General features: G+C 39.6%; 1 protein-coding gene across 3 annotated transcripts in view; it reads left to right on the forward strand.

Moving 5' to 3' along the window:
* The window catches only part of DTNA (dystrobrevin alpha), a 182392-nt gene that overhangs the window by 117863 nt on the left and 41152 nt on the right, over positions 1–23377 (forward strand). For all 3 annotated transcript variants that reach the window (XM_030446270.1, XM_030446271.1, XM_030446272.1), the window contains exons 5-10: positions 1398–1483; positions 3053–3207; positions 7498–7603; positions 10366–10532; positions 12990–13114; positions 18516–18596. In XM_030446270.1, coding sequence (XP_030302130.1) covers positions 1398–1483; positions 3053–3207; positions 7498–7603; positions 10366–10532; positions 12990–13114; positions 18516–18596 — 720 coding nt within the window. The remainder of the gene's footprint in view (positions 1–1397; positions 1484–3052; positions 3208–7497; positions 7604–10365; positions 10533–12989; positions 13115–18515; positions 18597–23377) is intronic.

Here is a 23377-nt window from a genome sequence, read left to right on the forward strand (position 1 = left end):
AGCAGAATTCAGTAGAATTCAGGAGGAGGCATGGCTGCCATTTAGGGAAGCTCACAAATATTGGCTGGCAGTCTCTTTTCTAAGGCTCAATGGCAATGTGTTCTCACTAATGCAGTGAGAACAGACATATAGGAAGGTATTAAATAGTGACTTTGGATGAGAGATTAAGAACTGCTTCAGTGCAGCTGTGGATTCTGACTGTCTCAGAGTAAGACTTATAAAAAAGCACACGTTCCAACAACTGGATGCCAAAAAGATAAGCATTAAAGAGAAGATGAGCTTAAGAGGGCATGTTCATTCTCATCTTTGAAAGGGACTGAACATTGCAGAACTTCTGTTCTGCTGTTTTTGTCAACTCTCTGGGCTTGGTTTTGGCTAAACTGGTGGAACGTGTGTTTTAGGAGCATTTTTGGAGTGCCTGTCTGTGTGTGCAGTCAATTATTACTCATGCAGCTTGAATATACCAAGCTTCATGTAATGGTAGGTGACCATTGGGGACCATCAGGACTGGGAAGGAGAATGAGGACATCAAAAGAAGCAATTAAGTTAAGCCATTGAATGCTTTGAGACAATTGAAGGAAGTCAGCAATGTACTCAAGGTGAACTTAGCATCCTAAGAGTGAGGTGTATGATCTGACCCTTTCAGGAGGAAAAAAGTCTTTTATTTTTACCTGAAAGTGACTGCATTTACAGGAAAAAAAACCTGTATTTTTGCTTCAAGGCATACTCCTGTGTGCTTTGGGGCTTTAATAGCATCATGTATTTTAAGTGGAAGAGAGAGAGGGACAGGCATAGCCTCAGCTTGAACTAACCAAAGACAAAACTGTTCTGCAGATCACAGCAAATGTCCTTTGCTTGTTCTGGATGCAGGATTTCCTCCCATTTTTTCTAGCAAAGTCCTTCTTAAATGTCCTGTGTATCATTTAAAAGGTAATTGTCAGGATTTATTAACAGGTACAATACACAGCTTGTGTGATCATGTGGTCCCTTTCTGCTGTTTAATTTTTGTTCTAAGTCTTGATTTTTTAACTTTATTTGAAATATTCTAGTGACAGAAGACACACGGTGCACTTAGGACAGGGAGGACAGGGATGCTGTGAGTGGGACAGATGCCTTCCAGTGCTACTTTACCACAAAAAGCAGCAATGGTCATCACCTTAGTGTATACTGATATTAACAGTTTAATACTGAGCTTTAAATACATAATAAAATTGTCCTGAGATATTTACAGAACAATGTACTGATGTGTGTTCCCACAAAACAAACTTTGATTTTAAAGTTTTCTCTCTTTGTATGTGAATACACTTATGCATTACAATAAGCCATGCCAATGATATGCATTTTAAATGGAAGGAGGTCCATATTATAATATATTTCTGCTTTCTACTTTTGAACAGGGAAGGACATGGTAAAATTTCCGTTTTTGCTGTCAAAATGGCCTTGGCAACTCTTTGTGGAGGAAAGATCATGGACAAATTAAGATGTAAGTCTTTTGGTTGACATTTTTTGCCTGCTAATCATTATTGTACTTGGAGAGATAACGGTACAGGTAGGAAGAAGAGAATTAGGGTAAGCTGCACTTCTATGGATGTGTTTGGGACTTGCTCTCTATATGTGTCCAAGTAAATCCCACTAAATATTTGACTGGACTTCAGACTGGATGTGATATATCAGAAGCTAAATTGCAGATATTGAGGTTCTGATTGGTGAGTGATTGTTTTTTTCCTTAGGGATGAGTACAGGTAAGAACTCAAGTGCTCAACATCCTGAAGCATCACTTAGCAATTTCTTCAGACACTTTTTAAATAACAGCTCTCTCATATCACACTTAGAAGTGCCATAAATTTATGCACTATTTGCATTTCTTCCCATAGGGCACATGTTAATTCCATCTGTTTTGGAAAACAGATTCTCGTTTCACTGAATTTAATCCCAGTTCCCTGATAGACAAGGCAGAGTTTACTTGTAGCTGCAATGAAAGACTTTCTGTTTAGTTCTATGATGTCTATAGCTCAGGTCCAGAATACCAATTTCCAGACCTCTTTACCAAAGCATTAATGTCAACCTTCAATTCCCTCTGAACTTTCTATCAAATAAAACTGAGTTTATGAATTATTTTTGATGAGAGTAGATGAGTAGAAATTCCAAGTGCTAATTTACTCTTCCAGATTTGGTGCCATTGTTTAATATTTTATTTTTATGTCGACATTCAAATACAGACTGAACTTCAATTATAAATTATAAATTGAATACTGTTATAAAGTGAACACTGTTTGTTGCCTAGGCTACTTTTAGAATAGGAGCATGGTCCACCCAGTGGAAGACTGGAGTACAATGCTGCTTTTTCCAGTCAGCAATCCTAGGGTCCCATTGTTAGAATTTCCCTTGCAGGTTCCTGAAAGGGAAGCAGCTGACATGACAGCCTGAAGAATGATAAACTTTCCTTTGTCTGTGATCCCCTGCTGAGCTCAGGATAATTTAAAACAAGGGCAAAAGTAAAGGCTGAGAAACATCCATCCCTAGAGTAATACAACTGCAATTTTTTTATACATGAACAAAAGAATCGAAAAAAATGGAGAAGAGCAAAGAGTAATGCCTTTAAGAGACCCTCAGTGCTTTGTGTGTCCAAAACAGTAATAACTGACCTGATGACCTAATAGTCAAGACTTATATTTGATATGGTAAGCTGGCAGGGACCAAAAAGCTGATGATGCATATCTTGTCAAATTAGATCCTTCATATCCTTCATATTTGATTAAATAACTGCCTCATGCCATGCATCAGACTACACTTAAATAACTGACCACAAACAATGAAGAAAAAAAAAAGCAGGAAGATTTTAATATCCAAATCAATAACATTTGTACATGTAAAACATTCTCTTTGCTTTCTATTGAGAGGGACTATAATTAAAGATGAAGTAATAGTGGAAGTTTCCATAAGCAAAACATGTTTAGCACTTCTGGTTTAAATGAAATTATACTGAATTCAGAGCAAATCTGTATCTCTCACTGAAACTCTCGTGTTCTCTTTTTGTCTTTTCTCCCCTCAGATATTTTCTCAATGATTTCTGACTCCAGTGGAGTGATGGTTTATGGCAGATACGACATGTTTCTGCGGGAGGTTCTCAAGCTGCCCACAGCTGTTTTTGAAGGGCCTTCATTTGGTTATACTGAACAATCAGCAAAATCCTGTTTCTCACAACAGGTAAATGAACAGTGAGCGTCCTGCGTGCGGGATCTGTCACACCTCTGAGCAGGCTGAGACTTTCTTCCTCACATGTATGTGCATATTTGCCCAGGAAATGCATGGCTGAGTGGAGGGCAGGTCCTCTTTGCTAGTTTCTGGCATGTAGTGTTGGTGTCTTCAGCAGGATGCCAGTTTCTATAGGTTCCCCATATAACCATGGAGGAGAGAGAGGCTTAGACAAAAAGTGGGATTTTACCTTACATGTTCCTAAATTCAGGAGCCTGAGAAGACTAACTTCCTAACTTAAGCACCTAAGTTAGATACATTTAGGTGATATAAATACCCAAGATACACAGTCCTCTACTGCAGTTAGTTGGTGTTGCTAAAAGTACATGTGAGATTTTAACTTCTTCACACAAAGCTCAGTTTGCACCAAAAAATCAAGCTACAAGTTTTTCAAGTGATGGTGTACACACACATGAAATGAGCAGAAAATTGTCTTAAACTTTTTGTTGAAAATGGGAGTCAGTAGGTATTAGCAAATCCCTAATCTCTTACAGATACCATGAAAGAGAAAAAATGGTCAGGAAAACAATGAAATTGTGCTGAATATGAGATTTTTCTGTGACTTTCCAGACTCTGTAGGTATCTGAATGTTGGATCCAGCTAATATGTAGCATTTCAAAAGATCCCATAGCTGGGGCTTGTTGTCCACTTCTCCAATGCAGAAAGAGAGAATTCCCATGGCTCTTGCCATACATCACACTATGCAATTCCATAAATGCAAAGTAAGGGAAGATACTGAAACTCAGAAGAAATAAAGTGGTATTTTCCTCCTCTTTATTCTTCCATTTGCTAACTAAATACTGTCAAACAAGTAAGTTGAATGGACCAAGAATAGTGTCATTTTCATGCAAAACAGAGTCTCATCTTTTGTTTTCCCTCAGTTTCATCACTCATCAATAGGCACTCCAGTCAACTGAATGGCACTGTTGAAATTCATATATTGTATCATCTCCCAAATAATTTTAAATGGTAATAATTGCATATGTGAAACTCTTCTTGTTTCACAGAGGGAGACTTAAGATAGCACTTCATCTTGAGTTGAAGAATTTACATAGTGAAGTGACTTTTGGTAGTTTTGTGTTAAAATAAAGGATTGCTCTTGCATGGCAACAGGGCATTTAAGCTTTCCGTGCTGGACATGGTTTTATTAAAGATCAAAACCCCCATTTCTTTTCTTGAAAAAACGGGCTTCAGGCCTCATTTGCTCACTAATCAGCCATCAGAAATGTCATTTTCAATGCTTCCAAATGAGTGTACCAGATGTACTAAGGTACCTTAAGAAACAGTCTCTGAACAGTCATTAGAAGGTTTAGTTTGCAATCTCCATTTAAACTATCAGGAGTTAGGTCTCTGACTCATGTAGGTGCACAGTGAGTCTGCGAGGCTGCTGTTCTGCATCCATAAGAAGCCAAGTGCTCTTGTAAATTTAGTTTAATATTTCACTTAAATCCATCATGTGTAATTCTCATTACATCTTCACTAGGGATGACCAGAGTTTTGAAATGAGACTCAAAACAACATATTCCCCATGATACTGTGATAAATGATATTTACAGTCTTAGTCACACTTCTTACACTGTTTCATATTACACTTAATGTTATCAAAAGTTGATACCTTGGGATAAGTTTAGTTCTTTCTCTGTTGTTTTCATTATGGATCACTTTTGCTTAACAGGAACCTTTCAGCTATCTGCCACGTAGACTCCTCAATTTCAGGGAAAGAAAAAGCTCTGGGAATGATCTTCTTTCTGCTCATGGTGTCAAATCCACTTCCGTTTGCATTTGAAAGGATTTTTCCTATTGCAGAAGTGCTTTGTTATTCCCTATTGTACCAGTTCACTTGATCAAACTGTGTATTTTCTGGTGTCTGCAAACCACTGCTAGGTTCAGTGGCTATTTCAAATGGAAGCAACAGTGTTTCATCAGCAAATGTATGGAACAGAAATGCCAGAGCAAGTAACTCAGTGTTTCAGAGTACAAATCTGTGGTTCAAAAAGGATTTTTATTGCCACTACTCTCCCCCATAGATAAGACTAATGTGATGTTATACTGTATTTGCATTTTTAAATATTTTTCTTATTTTTTTTAAAAACCACCACTTTTTTATTTCTCTTCTTCTTTTTTTTTTTTTAATTGTTTTTTATCCCGGTCTAAAAAGGTAGCCACTCCATTTTCATAGCACTTGGCTAAGTGTTATTCCACAAACCGAGACTCCATCTGCACATAGCATATATTTAGAAAACAGCTTTCACTTTCAACTTCCACAGAAAAAAAAGGACTGCAGGAGGAAAATGTGCCTTTTTAAATGTATGGAAATTGCTTTGCTGGTGTACTTTTAAGGGACAGTGCTCTCTCTAATCCATAAAACCAATGACCACCAGAGGAGGTCAGCCATAAAGCTGTCAGTGAAGCTAATTTGCATTATTTGGTGCAATTTGGTTTTAAATTATAGCTGCATTCAAAAGCTTATTCCATTGTGGAAGAGCTGTTCCTGTCTCCCCATCTATTTGCTTATTTAGACCACTTGTGCATTGCTGCCAAATTATCTGCCTTCAAGAGCAGAGGAAGACTTAAGACCTCCCAGAACTGCAGTATGGAGCAGTGGGGAACTCTTCTTTTCTAATGGCATTGGTCAGCAAAGACATGCCAAAAATCCACAGCAGGGCTCCAAGGGAAAGATCCTTCTCTGTGGGTTGATGCTTAAAGCACAGGATGCATATTTGGAACAGGTTACCCACTCCCCATGGACAGGAAGATCATTCATGCAAGCAGGTGGTAACTGTTTGCTTGGACTTTCATACTGCAGGTATTGTGGAAAAAAAAGGTAGCATTTCAGTGAGATTCAAAGCTCATATTCTGGTTATTTCTGTTAACTTTCACAGCTAGCCTGAAGTATTTTCTTCTTGGGACAAATACCTTAATTTATTTTCCTGTATCTTGCAGTATTTCAGCCCTAGGAATATTACAGAGTGAGATATGTTCCCCTGATCACTCAGTGTATAAGAGAAATAATTATTTTCTTTACATATGCTGGACAATGTATATAGATGCAGCACAGACACTCCATCTGGAAATCTCAACTCTTAAAAGCACTCCACAACACAGAACTGATACATGTGGCTGCATAGCTGCTGTTTTGTTTTCTCATGGCATAACCACAGTTCATTAGCAAGTTAAAGCAGTATCTTATGCAATCAGATATGAAAATTTAGCAATTCCTTTGGATATGAGGTTGCTACTTAAATATGTATGTCTATAAATTATCCCTGCACACATACTCAGCAGGGCTTAATATTCTTGCATCTAATTTTATTTAAGGGAAGCCTTAGTTCCTGGTTTCTTTAGGACTCTCTGTCCTTGACTACCCAGGAGTTGTATAGTTTAGTACACACTCAAGTAGCCAGTATCCTAGGTAGAAAAGGGCAAGTATTTATGGTGGAGGTATGTCAAGCTGAATTATCACCTCTAGGTCGAAAAAAACCTGGACTGACTAAGATTTGTGCTGACTTTTTCCACAAGCCTAAGAAATTTAAGGCCCTAGATTACATCTTTTTTTTAATCAACAGGGATATTTTAGAGTTTAAATCTCTTTGAAAGATGAAGGGGCACAGGCCTTTAAGCACTTACAGGTGTGTAGAGTTTAGGAACAGCTGCAGTCCCTGAGTGGGTGCAGACACAACATCCCACAATCACAGCTCACCTGTAACTAATTGCTACCACTCAGCAGACAAGCAGAGTTTCTTAAATTATAGTAGCACAGGATTGTCTATGAGGGTCTGTCCTTGCCCTGTATTTGTTTTGAAATTACATCCCCTTGTCATTATTTTCTTCCATTTTCTCTGTTGGAGTGTCATCAGTCATGCTCTGCAGCCCAACATGCCCTTGTATTTGTTAGGGAGCACTCAAAACACATGAGAACATGAAGAGCAGAATTAAAACATCATTCACAGAGCATCTTCAGGCAGTGACTTTCTACAAGAGTCCTGAAGTGAATGGGAGCTAAGTGTGTCCAACCCAGCCTTGTGAAAAGGACTGCTACTCTTCAGTAGTATACATTGCAACTACTGAAAATAGTTTGGAAAATCTTTGCTAAGATCACTTGTTCTTTTCGGTAAAGAAAAGGGCTCCAAGTAAATGGTGTCTGAAACTCGTTCCCAAATGTTTCTCTTAGGACAAGATAAAAACATTTTGATATGTCTAATTACTGACTCTTTGTGCGTCTTTGTTTACTTGTTTGAGCAGAAAAAAGTCACATTAAACACTTTCTTGGATACTCTCATGTCTGACCCCCCGCCACAGTGTCTAGTGTGGTTACCACTTCTGCACCGACTGGCAAATGTTGAAAATGGTAAGTAAGAGCAGCTGCTAAAAAACAGTTGGGAGAGTAAACTTGTGTGAGGATTTTCTCACTCTCTGGATGGTTTTGTAGGAGCTACTGTACTGGGTTCATTGACTCTGTGTGCTATTTTTACAGTCACCGGTGAAGTATTTCAAGAATCCTGTTGGTCACTCGGCCAGGAACATGGCTTAATTTTAGCTATGCTCAGGAAATTATCTTGGTCATGTCCTCTTTTCATGTGCTCTGGATAAGCAAATGTGATAGCAGTTGATCCATTCACACACTTACATTTGGTAAACTATCAAGGCCACAACTTTTATTAACTATGACATATGGCAGCAGAGAAGGAACAGCTTGGCAGTTTCTGTTCATGCAATATTCTTGGCAGGAGATCTCCAGTGCAATACAAAATACCAGTCAAAATGTCCTTATGAAGGATCTCTTCCTAAGTCTACACTGCCAGACAATATACTCCAAAAAGGAGCAAGAACGTTCCAAATTTGTCTTCATCCTTTATTTGTGTGGATGATGAGGATTTAGCTGTGAGATCCCTCTTTCTCCTCAGAGGAGAAACAACCTCAGAGGTTGTCATTCCCCCAAATTAAGACCAGAAGGGACTATGAAGATAACTCATTTGATTAGTGCACAGTGAGTGTTTCATGTCCCTCAACAGTAGCATTCGCCTCAGCCTTTCAGCTTACCCAGCACCTAGGGAAAAGTCCAGGGGCTCACAGATATAGTCCTCCAGCCAAACCCTTCATATACTATTTCTGTAGAAGGTGCTGCCACACTGAAAGTGCAGGGACAGGGATAGAAAGTTTGTGCATCTCTTCTTACTGTGTGCATTACCAAATTGCAGCCCACAAACTCTGTACAGTTCCTCAGGTAGCTCTGGAAGAGTTCTCCAATTTCAATCTAGCCAGCTTCTGCTGTTTGGAAGAATGATCACTGCCAATATTAAATAGGAAAAAAAAAAAAAAAAAAAAAAAGAGAGAGAGAGAGAAGAAATGCCTTTTTACTTTTTTTTTTTTTATCTGGGTGTACTTCTTTCTAATTTGACATTTCTTGCTCGTGATGATCGGGGGGCAATGATGTTGACTGTCTTTATTCCAGCACTTTAAGAATGGAGGAACTTTATACTAAAATTTTAAAATATTAATTTAGTAAGATAAATATATTTTTAAACCATTTTCCAGCCCAGTAATTTGCCTCAGAGGTTGTTGTGTAAGGGGATTGTTGAATATTCCTGTGTTGTTGATCCCTGGCAGGTTTAATTAGTATAACTGAAGCTTTGGGATGCTGCAGGAAAGAGAAAGGGGGGCGCAGAGGGCAGGAAGAAGAAAAGGTCATATATACTCATCTTGTTGGGCAATTGAAGTATTTATACCATATTTCCAACAAAAAAATTGAGGCCATGGAAAGGACGTTTTGCAGATACTTTTTGGTGATAAAAGAAGAATAAGGAAGTTTTAGTTGTTCTTGTACTAAATAAATCCCTCCCACTGAAAGGCACCATAGTGGGTAAGGTGAGGTTCTCAAGTACTTCTTGGCTACAGAGCCATCAATCTATCCCACCTTCCTCAGGCTCTTGTCATTCATCCCAGTCCCTCACCAGCTTCATACAGTTTCCCAGCCCAGAGCACTAGCCCGTCCTGCTGTAAAATTCTGGCAAGGAATTAAAACCTTGACACACTTAGTGCTGATCCACATCCTCCCAGTCTGAGCCTTACAAACCAAAGAGTAGAAGGTATCTGGGAACAAGGGGATGTACAATACCACATAATAAGTTGGGTACATGCTATAGTAGTAACAGAGGAACAGAAATAGCAGCATTGTCAGGAAGGGGCTTCTGGTTACTATCTGCTTCTGAGTGGAGCAGAGAACAGGGACATGGTCCCTTTAAGTGGCCATCTCTCCAAATCTAAGCATCCAAAGCTAGCTGTTCAACTCCATGATATGTATGTACCTAAATTATTCCAGCCGTACAGGTACAAGAGAAGTAATTAAGAGACAACAACATTCCTAAGTACATTTTTGTGCTTCAGGTCATCAGACAGCTGGGTTTGACTTTTCCTCCAAGGTGCATCTCTTGAGCTCCTTGCAGCACAGCAAAACATTCCACTTGCCCCAACAACACAGCTCAAGGGTGCGGTGGATTGTTCCATGTACAAATTTACTCTATTCTGATAGATACTGAGAACATTTTTCTCTGTTGCGAGCCGAAGGTGTCCACTCAGAAGTGATGAAGGATGTAGTGCCTGGCCTAGGAAGCATTCACTGCCAGTGGCTCAGCACAGTTTGTTGGGCAACACATTCTGTATTAAATATGCATAAATAGTAGGACTGCAGACTGGAGAGCCATGCATGTGTAATGCTGCGTCTGTGCTGGCAGAGTCCATGTCCTTCACCAGACACAGGGATGGACAAGTCCTTCTGAACCCATTCACAGCTGAGGTTTAGTAGTATCTGTCCCAAAGCCAGTGGGCATGGGAGGAGATTTCACAGCTTCTTGATTTTGTCTTTTTTTTCTGGAGCTTAGTGTGCACCACTTTGAGAGTAGTGAGTAACTTCCCAAGGAAGAGCAGCAGAGTTTTACTCTCAGAGTTTTACTTAACTGAGTTTTTAGGGGTTGAAGCTGCAGGTGGCATCTGATGCTGCAGATGACCGGAAACAAAGACAGGGTTTGACTTTCAGTTTGGGGCTTTGTCAGAAAATGTTTGCTGGGGGTTTCTCTGCTTTGGTTTACGGCTCAACATTTCTCTCCTGTGCAGTCTTCCACCCCGTTGAGTGTTCCTACTGCCACAGCGAGAGCATGATGGGGTTTCGCTACCGCTGCCAGCAGTGTCACAATTACCAGCTCTGTCAGGACTGCTTCTGGAGGGGCCATGCCAGCGGTTCCCACAGCAACCAGCACCAAATGAAAGAGTACACGTCATGGGTAAGGGAAGGCTCACTCCTCCTTTCAGACTGCTTTGCCCTCCAGCCGGCAGAGAAGCCCCCAGCCAAAGCTCCAAGCAGCACGGGGAGGCGGCTGGGAGCCGGGCTGCTGGTTTGGATTGGTGATCCCATCAGGGAGGCTCCAGCCTTGGGAGCTGTTGGGAGAGCTCGGAGGTGGGAATGGTCTTTTCTGGGTGAGGATCCGGGGCGCCTGTGACAGTGTGTGCTGTGGGGAGGGCAGTGCAGGAGGGGCTGGCAGCGGGGCATGGGGCTCACGACAGCTTCTCATGATAAAATCATCATTGGCTTTGCTCTCTTTGCCTATGTGTAAGGAAGATGATGACTGCTTATCAGTCCCTCGTCAAAATTTTCAGTTGAGTGGCTGCAGCATATTGTGTAGCATCCAGGATGGTCCTAGCACTGTCCATGTCAGTGTGGTCACAGGCTTCAATCCATGGTAATGTTTACTGTAAAGAAAAACACACTTTAATCTTGTAATTGTTAAACAAAAGAATTTAATACTTTTCCCAGTCTTTTTCAAATCTTTTTTTAATCTTTTTCTAATTTACATTAACTTTCTCTGAAGGGCATCAGACCTGAGGGCTAAGCTCTCCATCGTCTGGCGCAAAGCCTTGACAGAAACCTTTGAAGCATCCTTCAGGGTTCAAATTCAGAGACCAGCAGAAAAGTCCTAGCTAATCTCCAAAATGACAAGAGCATATTGTTATTTTTAAAAAGAAAATTATGCATATACTCATGTTTTTTTTTTAAAACTCATGGTTTTAAAGCATTTTGTGTGTATTTTTAAATGAAGCTCCTAAGCTTAATACTTTGTAAATATCTATCTTTCTGTTAATGGAGCAGGCAAGGGTTAAATTTGTTGTGGTCTGCTCTATATGCCAGTCACACCTCCCAGCAGACCCAAGTCTGTAATTGTTTTTCTGGGTCCTAATTGCTGCTTGTTGCATAGACAGGAGTGGCTTGAGTTTAGTCTGAATAGGAGACTGCCCACTACTTAGCTCTGACTCCATTCCTAATAGCACTTTGTGCTATGAAATATTTTTTGGCTGTAGCCAGGGAGATGTAATTATAGGTAGAAAATATTAGGAAAGCTTAAAAGTTCTGCTTAGCAGATGACAAAAACATGACTACAGGCCTAACGGTTTCAAATGTTCCTTGTCAGAAACCAATGTTTTCCTTCATTTAAAATTGCCTTTCTATAGTGTTCATTAGCTTTTGTTCAAACTAGGTTAGCATTCTCCATAATGCATCTTTATTGAACTCTGCATGCAGATTAAAGGTGTTTATGGATGCAGTGGTACTCAACTGATCTGAATTCAGAGTGAAATTGCATTTATAATGAAAGAGAAAAAGCCTGAACTTAACATATTTAGGTTGGAACTCTGTAATAGAAATATTTCACTGCTAAGGTCTTTATTATGGTTGTAACTTGATGTTTATGCACATATAAAATACTATTCCTGTTAAGTTCCAAAAACATTTCTAAATTTCAATGTGTAGAGCTATGTTTCAGGGGAAGGTGATCCCTGCCCCTTGTTTACAGGCAGGGAAGCTGTATCACAGAGAGGTGGCTTGGATTCCCTCAGAATCTCTCACACACACAGCCAGCCTAAAAGGCACCCTAAAACTTTAAGCTCTTCGTTAGTAAAAAGTGTTCAACTGCAAAGGGTGTCCAAACAAAACTAGAAAGCAGAAAATTTTTTTTTTTTTTTTTTTTTTCTTAAGACTTGTTGAGATTTCAGGGTGAAAAACATGCTTCTTGCACAGAGCCTCCCCATCCTTTGGTGACAGTGACAGCATGTCAGCCTCTCCTAGGGCACTTGTTGCCATGATAGGGCCATTCCCACCATGCCCATGTCTGAAATTTCCCTTTTCCCTGGTGAGGCAGGGGCTGCAATGACCATGGGAGGTGGAAGAGGAGCTTTAAAACAGCAGCTAAACATCAGAGAGTGCTGCAGCTGAGGGAGGCAATACTAGTGAGGAGAAAGAATAAGGCAGCCTTGTGCGTGGCCCACAGCTCTAGGAAGGAAATAGAATCCCATATCTATAGGATGTACCTATACCTGGGGTACCTACATGGACAGGCAGACACAGATTTGTTCTGCTCGCACTCCAAGCTGGGGAGGTGCAGGGCAGCTCCAGCCCAGGTGACACTAATTACTGTCCCTCATTCCATCCTACCTGAGTGCAGCACTGCAGGGGAGCCAGGGCAGCTGCATCTGTCCACGTAGATACACTCCCCCAAGCCTACCCTGAAGGTAAGAGTAATCTGCCCTCCAAACTCAGCAGTCTTTGACAGACTGGGGAGGGGGGCGAGGGGGATGCCAGTGGATACCTACATAAGCCGTAGAATTTCCTTTTATTTTGTGCTTTCTATAGCAGAAACAGTATGAACCTTACTTCTCCTAATTACCTCTACCTTCCTTGTTCCTCCCAGAAATCACCTGCTAAGAAGCTAACTAATGCACTTAGCAAGTCTTTAAGCTGTGCTTCCAGCCGTGAACCTTTGCACCCAATGTTCCCTGACCAGCCTGAAAAACCTCTAAACCTGGCTCATATTGTGTAAGTATCTGTGTGCTGTGGAGAAATTGAGCTTTGCTGTAGGAGTTGCTTACACTGAGTGTAGATGCTATAGCTCTGAACAAAGCAGGAGGCAGCTGTGGCATATCAAGTGCAATCCATCACTAGTGTAAATTCACTGATGAGGTTATTTAGTGTACAAATGTTCTTCTGGTGTGACTTCACTTGAAAAGTCAGTGGGGTATGTACATACAACCAAAGACTGGGACACAATGTAGGTGTGTCCCCCATCTCCTCAAGAGGTATCCATGCAGTTTCATAGAGTTTCACCATTCTGGGATGTATTCATACTAAGAACGTCCATTTTGTCATCTCTCAGTTTGGGTGTTTCATATGTGTCTTGACACAAGGCACCAGAGAAAAGTGGATGCCTACCAATTCTGTTGAAATCAGTGTCAGAATTCTTGCTGACTTCTGTGGAACTGCATCTTCACCCAGCCTTGAAAAAAATAACTACATGATTCTGGATAAGACTTGTGTCCAGGTCACTTGGAAACAGTCGGTTATCTTTACATTTTGATGTTTTGGGAAAGACAGGTTTTTTTTTTTCATATATAGTACTATGTAGTCCGTGTTACTACTTTTTCTCTGCGGGAATCAAGAAACCCAAAGCAGAGAGAAAAAGTATTTGTGCAAGATGGGGAAATTACCACTTTGGATTTTTTTTTTTTCTAAACCATGTCCACCATCTATAGTGGCACTTGCTCAGATTTTTCTCATTTAGCAATTTTTCCTTTGTTTCCCAGGTCCTTAAAAAAACCCCAAACAATTTCCAGGAAAAATAAAGACACTGGTGGGAAGAAAGTTACAAAGAAATTATTCCAAATTATTCCAAAGATACTGTCTTTAAAGCATTTCTCTTGTTCTGGTATATATGTCTTAAGAAAAGGTCTTTAGTTACCCCTTCCCAAGGGCCCTGACTGAAGCATTTGAGGCAGCAGACACTAAAAATGTATTTGCATGCTGCACACCTGTCTTACTGACTGCTGAAAGTACACCAGTCTGTAATTATATATATTTATTTTTGTCAGTTCTGAATGTTTGTATGTAGCGTCTTTAAGGGTAAGTGCATGCTGGCCAGTGTGGGACACCTGGAAAAGTTCACTTAAGCTGCCTGACATTTTAAGGATAAGTCATGTTAGTGGTCCTCCTTGTGTGGTTAGGGAGAACTAGCACAGAGTGCTCTGCTCTCCAGGCAGAAGGTGCTTCTGACAGATGCTTGGTGCCACATTCCTGTTACTGTCACTTAAAATCCATGCCCCTCTTAATGGAGGTGTAATGGGAGGATGTTCTTTGGAAGAAGGCCATCTGGAGATGGATCTGCTGAGCTATCCCACTGCTCTGCCTGCTTTAAAAGCCTGGCTCTGGCTCTGCTGGTGAGCCACTGGTAATTTCACAGGGCAGATTTTGGTCATCCTTAACAGAAATGGAAAGAGACAGAGAGTTCAAAACTGAAAGAGAAGCCTCTGTTCTGTGTTGGCTGGTGGCCCTTGAAGGCCTGGGGGTATGTCAGAAGATAATGGGTAGTAAAAACTTGGCTACTGTGAATGGATTAAATGCATTTAGGCAAGGCAGGGGAAAGGTACCATAATTGAGTAGGATCTGTTCCAAATCTTAGCTGTGAATTTAACACCTTCCCTTCTTCCTAATTATAGACATGATTTATATTGATTGGATCAGAGAAAAAACCCACCGTCTATTTTGTTTTATGATAGAGTTTCTCTTTGTTCACAGATTGAAAGCAATATAACGTGGCAACATATATTGGCTCTAATGATACATGAGTGAAAAGCCTGTAGCTTGTGGAGGTAGCATGATCTGCAGCATAATTCACATAAATTAATTGAGAGGAAAGATATGCTACAGTACCTCATTGAGAATATCTTCTCACTGATGTGATTTTTATTTTTAAACATAATGGAAGTTGAAAGAAGCAGCTCTGGGCAGGAATCCAGGCAGAAAGAGTTTTATATGTGCATTTAATAGAAGAATTTTGGCAACAAAACAGTATCCTTTTCTTAGCTTCTAGCTTTAATAGGGACAAGTATTCTCTGCATTACTAAACATTCATTTCATTGTCCTTCCATCTTTGAGTGGTACCAGGCAGAAAGAACTGCATAATTTTTCTGTTTCAGTGGTACCACACAACATTTTTCTGTTAAGAAAGAAACACATCTAAGGCTCATCTGGAGAAGTAGTTATCAAGGTGTCATTGCCCTGATGGAGAAACTTCTCCTGCTACCCCACCCCCTGGCCCTGGTGGAGGTGTCATTTTTTTTCCTATATATTATTCTGGCAACAAAAATGAAACATTAGCCTGCAGTGATGACAAATGATATGGCCAGTGCTTCATGGAGGGATTTTCAAATTTGTTCTGCATTGGTCTGACTTAGTTTCCATCTAAGCCCATGGGAGCATTATTTTTTACATGAGTGTGAAGAGACTGGACCAGCATGGAGCACTTTAGAACATTCCTCTTATTTAATGTATTACTCTGGGTGTGTGTTATGCCATAATGTGTATTTATTACATAGCAAATTTCTATAGTATTATGAGTTTTCTGCCTCCTTGAGCAAAGTTGATTATCATCAGCTCAATTTTGTCAGAAAGCTTAATCACTCACTTCCGGAAGTGTAGAAATAACCTCAGAAAGATAAACAGTTTTAGTCAATAACTGAGTGTTCCTTTGCTTTTCACAAAGTCTGCTGTTCTTACCACATCACACAACTGTATATATTCATTTGAAAATCCATTCAATATTCAAGTGGAACCTCAGGAATGGGACAGTGGGCATCAATCTTTAAGAAACTTGCTTTGGGAAATCTTAAATTAGTTTAATAGTTGTTTTCTTCATAATCAGAATTTACATACTCATGCTAATCATAAAGCCTTATCAAAGCCTGGGAGTTTATAGACATTTGTACACAAGAGTAATTCCATATGTAAATAGCACCAATGACCTTTTAAGCATAGGGGATTTCATGCTTTTTGCAGAATCTGGGTCATTAAGAATGCAGTATTTCTAATGAAGTACTTAGATGATACACTTATTAAGCTGATAATTTAATTAATGATCTCTTTTCCATTTCATTTTGGCTGCAAAAGAGATACTTGGTGAGTATTTTTCTTCTTTAGTACACTCATTGGAGGAAAAAGGCTTGGAAGAAGTGTGATAATCTCATTATTGCCAGTCCTTAATTATCAGAATGCAGAACCAAATAAATAACTCTTTTTTTTAATAGACACAGCACAATGGAGAGATCTTTGGGGGTTAGAAACTTTCCCTTCCACCCCTATTTTGAGGTAAAGGTTAGAGAAGACATTAACCCAAAGTGTGTGTGCTCGAGTCCCTGCCTGCAGCACATCCACTTGCTGCTCAGTGTGGAGGTGTTCTGGGTGCAAAGCAAAGCAGAGCCCAAGCTCTGCCAAGGGAACACTCCTCCTGCCTCCTTTCCTGGGACAGCGTTGGGAACCAACCTCTCCTCCCTTCTCCTCTGCTCTTCAGGATTCCGCAACCCAGGGTTGGACCCATCTTTCAGAAACCCCAGCCTGTGCCCACTTAGTTTTTGAATGTTTACCAGCCAGTGATTGCATTGAGGAGAGGAAAAATGCATGTATTTAGTGCAAGCTAATTATTCTACATCATTTACCAATTTAAAATTCCCAAGCAACAAAATACTGGTTGCTTACCCATTAAATAAAATCTGTTTCTAGATTTTCTTATTAAGTCTGTTTTCAAATCTCTGTATTTCAAGACTCATACCACAATGACCTTCCCAAAGGATTTGCTCTAATCAATCATGGCTTTATCCAAGCTCCTCCTAGCTCTGATGAAGGAGTCAATGAAATTTAATTTTAAGCAGTTCTCCGTAAATACTTAAATCTCATAGTTCTGCTTCTCAAATTAATGACTGACCAGAACTGGAGTTTTTCATGTGGGTCTGCAGGTGCAGGGTCAGGCTAAAACTGTATTTCCATATAAATAAATAACATGCCAAATCCTACATCTTCTTTTCCCACTTTTAAACTTCTTAAATTGGTGGGATCTATTTATTTATATTTTATTTATATATTTATATCATTATTTATATATTTATATCCATTTGGCCTTATCAAAGACTGCATTTATGCTTGTTTTCCTGTAGTTACAAAATTTGAAAGTAAATATATAGTAATTGTTCACTTCTGAGCAGATCTGGCTTTCTTTTCTTAGAAGTGGCTTGGATGACCAGTTGTCTTGCACAGTTCGAGCCCAGCGAATATTTTGCAGATGGAAAATGCATTTTGCTTTGCATATCTGCAGAATTTGGAAAGCAAGCCAGATCTTTTACAGAACTTAAAAGGGATATTAACCTTTCTGAAATTTAGGCAATTTAAAGTCTGAATTTTATATGGCTTCAGGTTCTGCTCATATCTGATGGAAACCCTGTGGTTTTAATAACATATTTTAACATTTTTCCAGGCTCTCTATATCTTTTGCCCAGTTTTGCATAAGAATTCTATTAAGAAGAGGAAATTTCTCCTTAATGGATACAGAAGGGAAAACTGTGCACAAAATATTTTTAAAGAGCAGGCAATAAAAGAAAGCAGAGGAAATATTATTTCTCATTTCATTTTTTAGTAAGAGCAGGAAATAAAGCATGTAATAATAAACCCATCATTATTGATGGGTCCTCTTAAACTAGGTACTTATTTTAGATTTCAGTCTGGGGGGTCGATACACCCATTGAAAAGCTCTGCAGTTGAATCCATTAAGCACTACATGTATTTTATAGTAGAGAGTGCTCACTGTGTGGGTCTGGTAGCATGGAATGAGTGCCAAGGACACCCTCAAGAAAACATGTGGAATGAATTGGCAATTACCCCCTACAGACCTCCATGATGCCATGGTGAACCTGCTACCAGTGCTCAGCCTCCCTGGTTGGGAACAGTGACTTCACCCTGGACTACAGGCTCTGGGAAGGAAAGATGGAATGGCATTGTGGTTGACTTGCCAAAATAGGAGAAAAAGAAAATCAAGCAAGTTGCTTAAAATTCACCTGAGAACACACAAAAGCACTGTTTCCTTTCAGGCCTGAGTTTTATCAACTTCTACTTAAAACCACAGCATCTTCATAGAATCATAGAATGTCTAGGGTTGGAAAGAACCTCAAGGTCATCTCCTTCCACACTCCTGCATGGGCAGGGGCACCAACCACTAGATCAGGTTGCTCAAGGCCCCATCCATCTTGGTCTAGCTTGTAACTATTGCTACTTAAAGCAGAAGGTGCGAGTAGTAATCTTAGTTTAAACAAGAAGCTCATTTAAGTCTCTGTAGATACTTTTGTTGGTGAGTTTTCTTTTGTGCAAAATGAATGTAACCGGATGTTTTGCCGTCTTCTAGGCCCCCCCGACCTGTAACCAGCATGAATGATACACTCTTCTCCCATTCTGTTCCCTCAGGAAGTCCTTTTGCAAACAGAAGGTGAGTTCTTAATCTTATTTAAGTTAAACTGTGATATGACTGTGATGGAGATGTCAATTTCAATTCTCCCCCACATAACCCAACTCAAAATAAAATTGACAGACATGAGCAGAAAGTGCCTTGGTAAATTTAAACTGATACAAGATGGAGAACTGACATTAGGGCACCCCACATTCCTCACAACAGAGCACAGAACTCCAGTTATTACTTGAACCATGACATCCCAGTAAATGTGCCCAGGCAACCTAGGCACCTTTCCATAGGGGCTGAAAAGGGGCTCTTGGTGAGAAACTGTTCTGTGGGAATATAAACTGGGACATGCTGTTGCCTCCTGGGAATGCCCACATCATGCTGCAAGATATGCTATGAACAACTAGAAAATGTGCTCATACTTGCAAGATATGGCAAAGAATCCTTACCCCTGTTAAACCATCCCAGTTTTCATGAAAGTCTGCAAGAGAGAAGCAGTGGTCTTGGCATATGTTGACCCTTCAGCAAACAAAACCAGAGAAGGGTGGTCAGAAACTTTAATCTCAAAGAAAAGGTGTTTGCAGCTGAGTGTGTTACATTTGGGCTTAGTATTTTGGCTCACGGGGCCAAAATACGTGTAACATTTGCTAGCTGGTTTACCCAATCTTTGTGAACCTACTAATGCCCACAGATGAGTAGGTGGCAGAGTGTGGGAAGACAAGTGGTCTGTCTTCCTTGGATGCATTTTTTTTCTTGGTTCCTGCTGTACATGTCAGTGCTCCAGCATTTCTTAAGTAACCAAACACAATCTCTGGGTGACCAAAGCCAGGGTGTACTCACTGCAATGAGTGAAGAGGCTTTACTACTATTTTGATTTATGAACTTTTTTTTACCAAGAGCTATAAACTGTAAACTTTCAGTGTCATCTTAGTGCAAATAGCTGCTGGGTGTGACTGAGATGTTTTTTTGAAGCCAGTCTCAAAAAGCAGCCCTGAAGCCTAGAGCTGCTGCCTGTACAGTGAGTCTGCAAATGCTAATTCCTGTCTGTTGTTGGAGTATATGGCATTTTATGTGGGAAAAAAAAAAAAAAAAAAAAAGGGGGATAACTGTTTGTGGCCTCTTCAGGACACATCAGTAAGAGCAACACTCTTTAAGATTGTAGCTGTTGCTTCTTTTTACCCTCAAGGAGTCCCTGTGTTCATTCAACAAAAATGTGCATTGTCATTTAAACCAAAGATCTGCAGTAATAAGCACAGCACTCTCTACTGTGCTGCTTGGGGTTTTTTATGTATGAAAAATTCCTGACTATTTTTTTCTTTTGTGTTCTTTAGTAATTAATTTGACTGTCTAACTATCAGGATTAAACCTACATGATCCCTGAACCATTAAAAATGCTTTTTTTCTAAATGAAGAATTCCTTGATGGAGAATCCACTGAATTCAGGAGATAAGAATGCTCCCAACCATAGATACTCAGACTTCTTCTGCAGTGGGATAGTATGACATTCTTCTATAAGAAAAAGTCTCTATGATGCAACATTCAGTTCTGGCTTTTTTTTAGAGCTAACAATACCCAGATATGTGAAGCATTTTTATTACTTGCATGCTAAAAGTTTTATAGCTTCTATTTCATTGACCTAGCAGATTATAAGTGTTTGACATCTTATTCTCATTATTTTTATTTGCATCTTTTATAAATTTAATGGGCATATATTTATTCAAAAGAAAAAGCATCCTGTGAAACTTCAAGTCAGTATCATTTCTAAATGGTTGTGAATCGCATTTGTTGTCGTGAACCCACTCTTAACACACTGCTCTCTGTGTATACTTCTTGGAGTATTAACAAGGTTTCATTGTTTGAATCATTCAGGTTACTTGGGGGTATAAATGCAGCCAGTCCTGTGGCTGATGAGCATTCTCTTATAAAGCTGTATGTAAATCAGCTTCACAACAACTCACGGTCAGTATGAGAGGACTAACCCACTAATCGCTGTAGTTCTGTAGCTCATGCACTAAATAATTAGTCACTCTGCTAAACTACTAAGGGTACCCTTTAAGGAAGGCTCTGGTGGGCTAGAGGCTTTCTGTGACTCTGATTACTCTTCTGAATAGACTTCCTCTGGCTGTGGGCTTTGCCAAGTTCTCTTGCTTCTGCACAGCGCAAATCTTTCATTTTACCCTTTTCTGTACCGTTAATATTAAGGGATCTGGTATAAGTTGGAAACTGTTTTTTAAAATGAAAAAACCCTACACCTTTATGGTTTCAACATTAGAATAGGCACAAGAGAGGCCTGAACGAGAGCCTGGAAGTGACTCCAAGTCTCACAGGCAGCCTCCTCTTCCACCATTCTCACTGCTGGTGGTTACTGTTCTCCAGTTAGTGCTGCTTGTCACAAACCCTCCCCAGACCCCTTTGCTTTGCTTTTCAAAATGGCCACAGAAGAAGAGAATCTAAACCCTGCTGAAGCTAGGGAAGGTTTCCTATTTACGTACATCTTACCATAGTGACCTAAAGGAAGAGCCTATTTCATTTTGCATAAAGGAAACAGGTGGTTGGGTAAGAACAGTTTACAGATATTTTTTGGTTTTAGTGTGGAGCGTAATGACCTCTCTTTTTTCCTATTTGTTTAATCCATGAGCACTGGCTATAATTCAGTAAGAAAATATTGAGACCAAGATACTTTTCTGCCAAATGCAAAGTTCTTCAATCTGCATTAGACTAATAACAGTATCTTCATTCATTCTTTCAGGTTTTACTATTGTTATTGCCCTAGGAAAATCAGGCCTCATTAGTGGAAGCTCATCCTCCTGTACATCAGAGAAACAGACTTTGACAGCTCTGTTTGCAATTGTGCTGATTTTATATTAAATGTTCCGTGATTTATGTTACAATAAAAACTGTACAAACGCAGAGTAAAATTTCTAGCTTAGCTTAATCGACACTAAAAGCTCTGCTGGCTGTGTTTTCACTGCAGATAACTTATGGTTACTTTAATTTGTGTTGCAGCCTAGTCCAGAGGTTTCACATAGTCTTAAAGAAAGCTTTTATTTAATTAGAATGATTATGCAGAGGATAATTGGCACAGCATCCATGTGGTATTTATTTCAGTTCAGTTAGCTGTGTTCATGTAAGAGCATAACCATTTGCAACCAGTTTGTTGCTGTAGAAGCAGATGCTGAGCACTGACTCATTCCACTGCTGGAAATCGATATGGTCCCATGGGTTCAGGACAATTTCATCTTCATTTCTGGATTCATAGGTAAAAAGAGAAATTAACTGGGAAGAAGAATTTTGTTAGATAAAAGGTCTTTGATAACTAGTAAATACAATGAGAAAATGTGGAGACCAGCTGAATGAGATTGAGCATTATATGTTCTCTGCAATTTGTGTCTGAAGCACCTATTTTAGTGGATACACAGTTATTCCAGAGCTCAAAGGAGTTGGATTCAGGCTTTCCCTGAGGTGCTTCTTAGTATTTCAAGCCCCTTCAGAATAAAAAAACACTTTAAAATGCTTCTGCTTGCCTTGTATAGTTTGAGCCACCATGTCCGTAAGAGTTTTCATGAGGAGGCTGGCATAGAAATTACAGGCATCTTTGCTCTAAATATGTACAACATGCAAGCTCATGTCAAGATTGTGCTCTGTACAGCTCAAGAACTTTAAAGCACTTATACTAGAAAAGCATAAACAACAAATCTGTGATCTTCTCCTAAATACTGAATCACAGTCATTTCCTGTGATGGCAGCTAGCGTGATTAATACCACAAGTTGTGTGATTTTTTTTTACCACAGCTAATAATCATTTTAACCTTACACTTGTTTTTTGTGATCTCTGATCACCTGGAGGGCAGTAGAACAAGAGAAGATTGCTGCAGAGTAGAAAATGCCCTTGCAAACCCAACTAATTGGATATGTAATGCCAAAGCAGGTAAATTGAGCATTATAGAAACTTCTTTCCAGTCAAGAAGAATAACACTATATCCTGAATTAATGTTTTCTTCCTTATTCCGATTCTGTTGTTCCCCAGCTTCAGTCTGTCATTGCTGCTTTAATGTACATAGCTACCATAGTAATGGATGCAATCTCTTAAAAATGTATTCTTCGAGCTATTAAATTACAGGACTAAGGTGGGATAAGATGAAACAAAATGTTTTTTTCTTGCACTTTCCTCAGCCTCTCTTCACAGCTAATACATTTAGTTCTTCTAAAGGAGTAATAAACTGCAATAAATGGAGTGATGTAGCTAGTTCTGCTGAGCTTGAGATTACTTAGCAGTTCTCTGGTAGACAGAAAGAATGCAGTATGGTATGAAATGCCCATAGCCAAGGAGAAGTTGTGTCTTATTTCAGTGCTGAATCAGAATGGCTGGTGTCTTTTTTAAACTCCACATAAAAGCTAAAAACAACTGTATATTCTGCCTGGGCATAGCAAGAGATTAGGCTATATTTCTGAACAACAGCTAACTTTGGAGCAATGTGTAATGATTCTGTCTCTAAGGAGTGTAGTAGACTAGAACAGGATGTTGCCTTCCTATGTTGTTTTCAGAACAAGAACAAGATGAGAATTCTTATTTCACTGGCTGTATTTTGCCTGCTAAAGGAAAGGTTTATATGTCTGATTGTTCAGTAGTCAGGTGAACACTGAGGAGGGTATAACATTTACTTCCATATTACTAGATCTACATCTTTGTGCACAACTGATCAGAATTGGAGGTTTTGTCACTTAACTATGGTTGGGGAAGAATTGTTTAGCATCTTACAACATGATCCATTTTAAAAAGAATTTATATTTTAAATATAATATGTTCCAGT

The sequence above is a fragment of the Calypte anna genome, chromosome 2 (assembly GCF_003957555.1).
Source record: "Calypte anna isolate BGI_N300 chromosome 2, bCalAnn1_v1.p, whole genome shotgun sequence".
Lineage (NCBI taxonomy): Eukaryota > Metazoa > Chordata > Aves > Apodiformes > Trochilidae > Calypte > Calypte anna.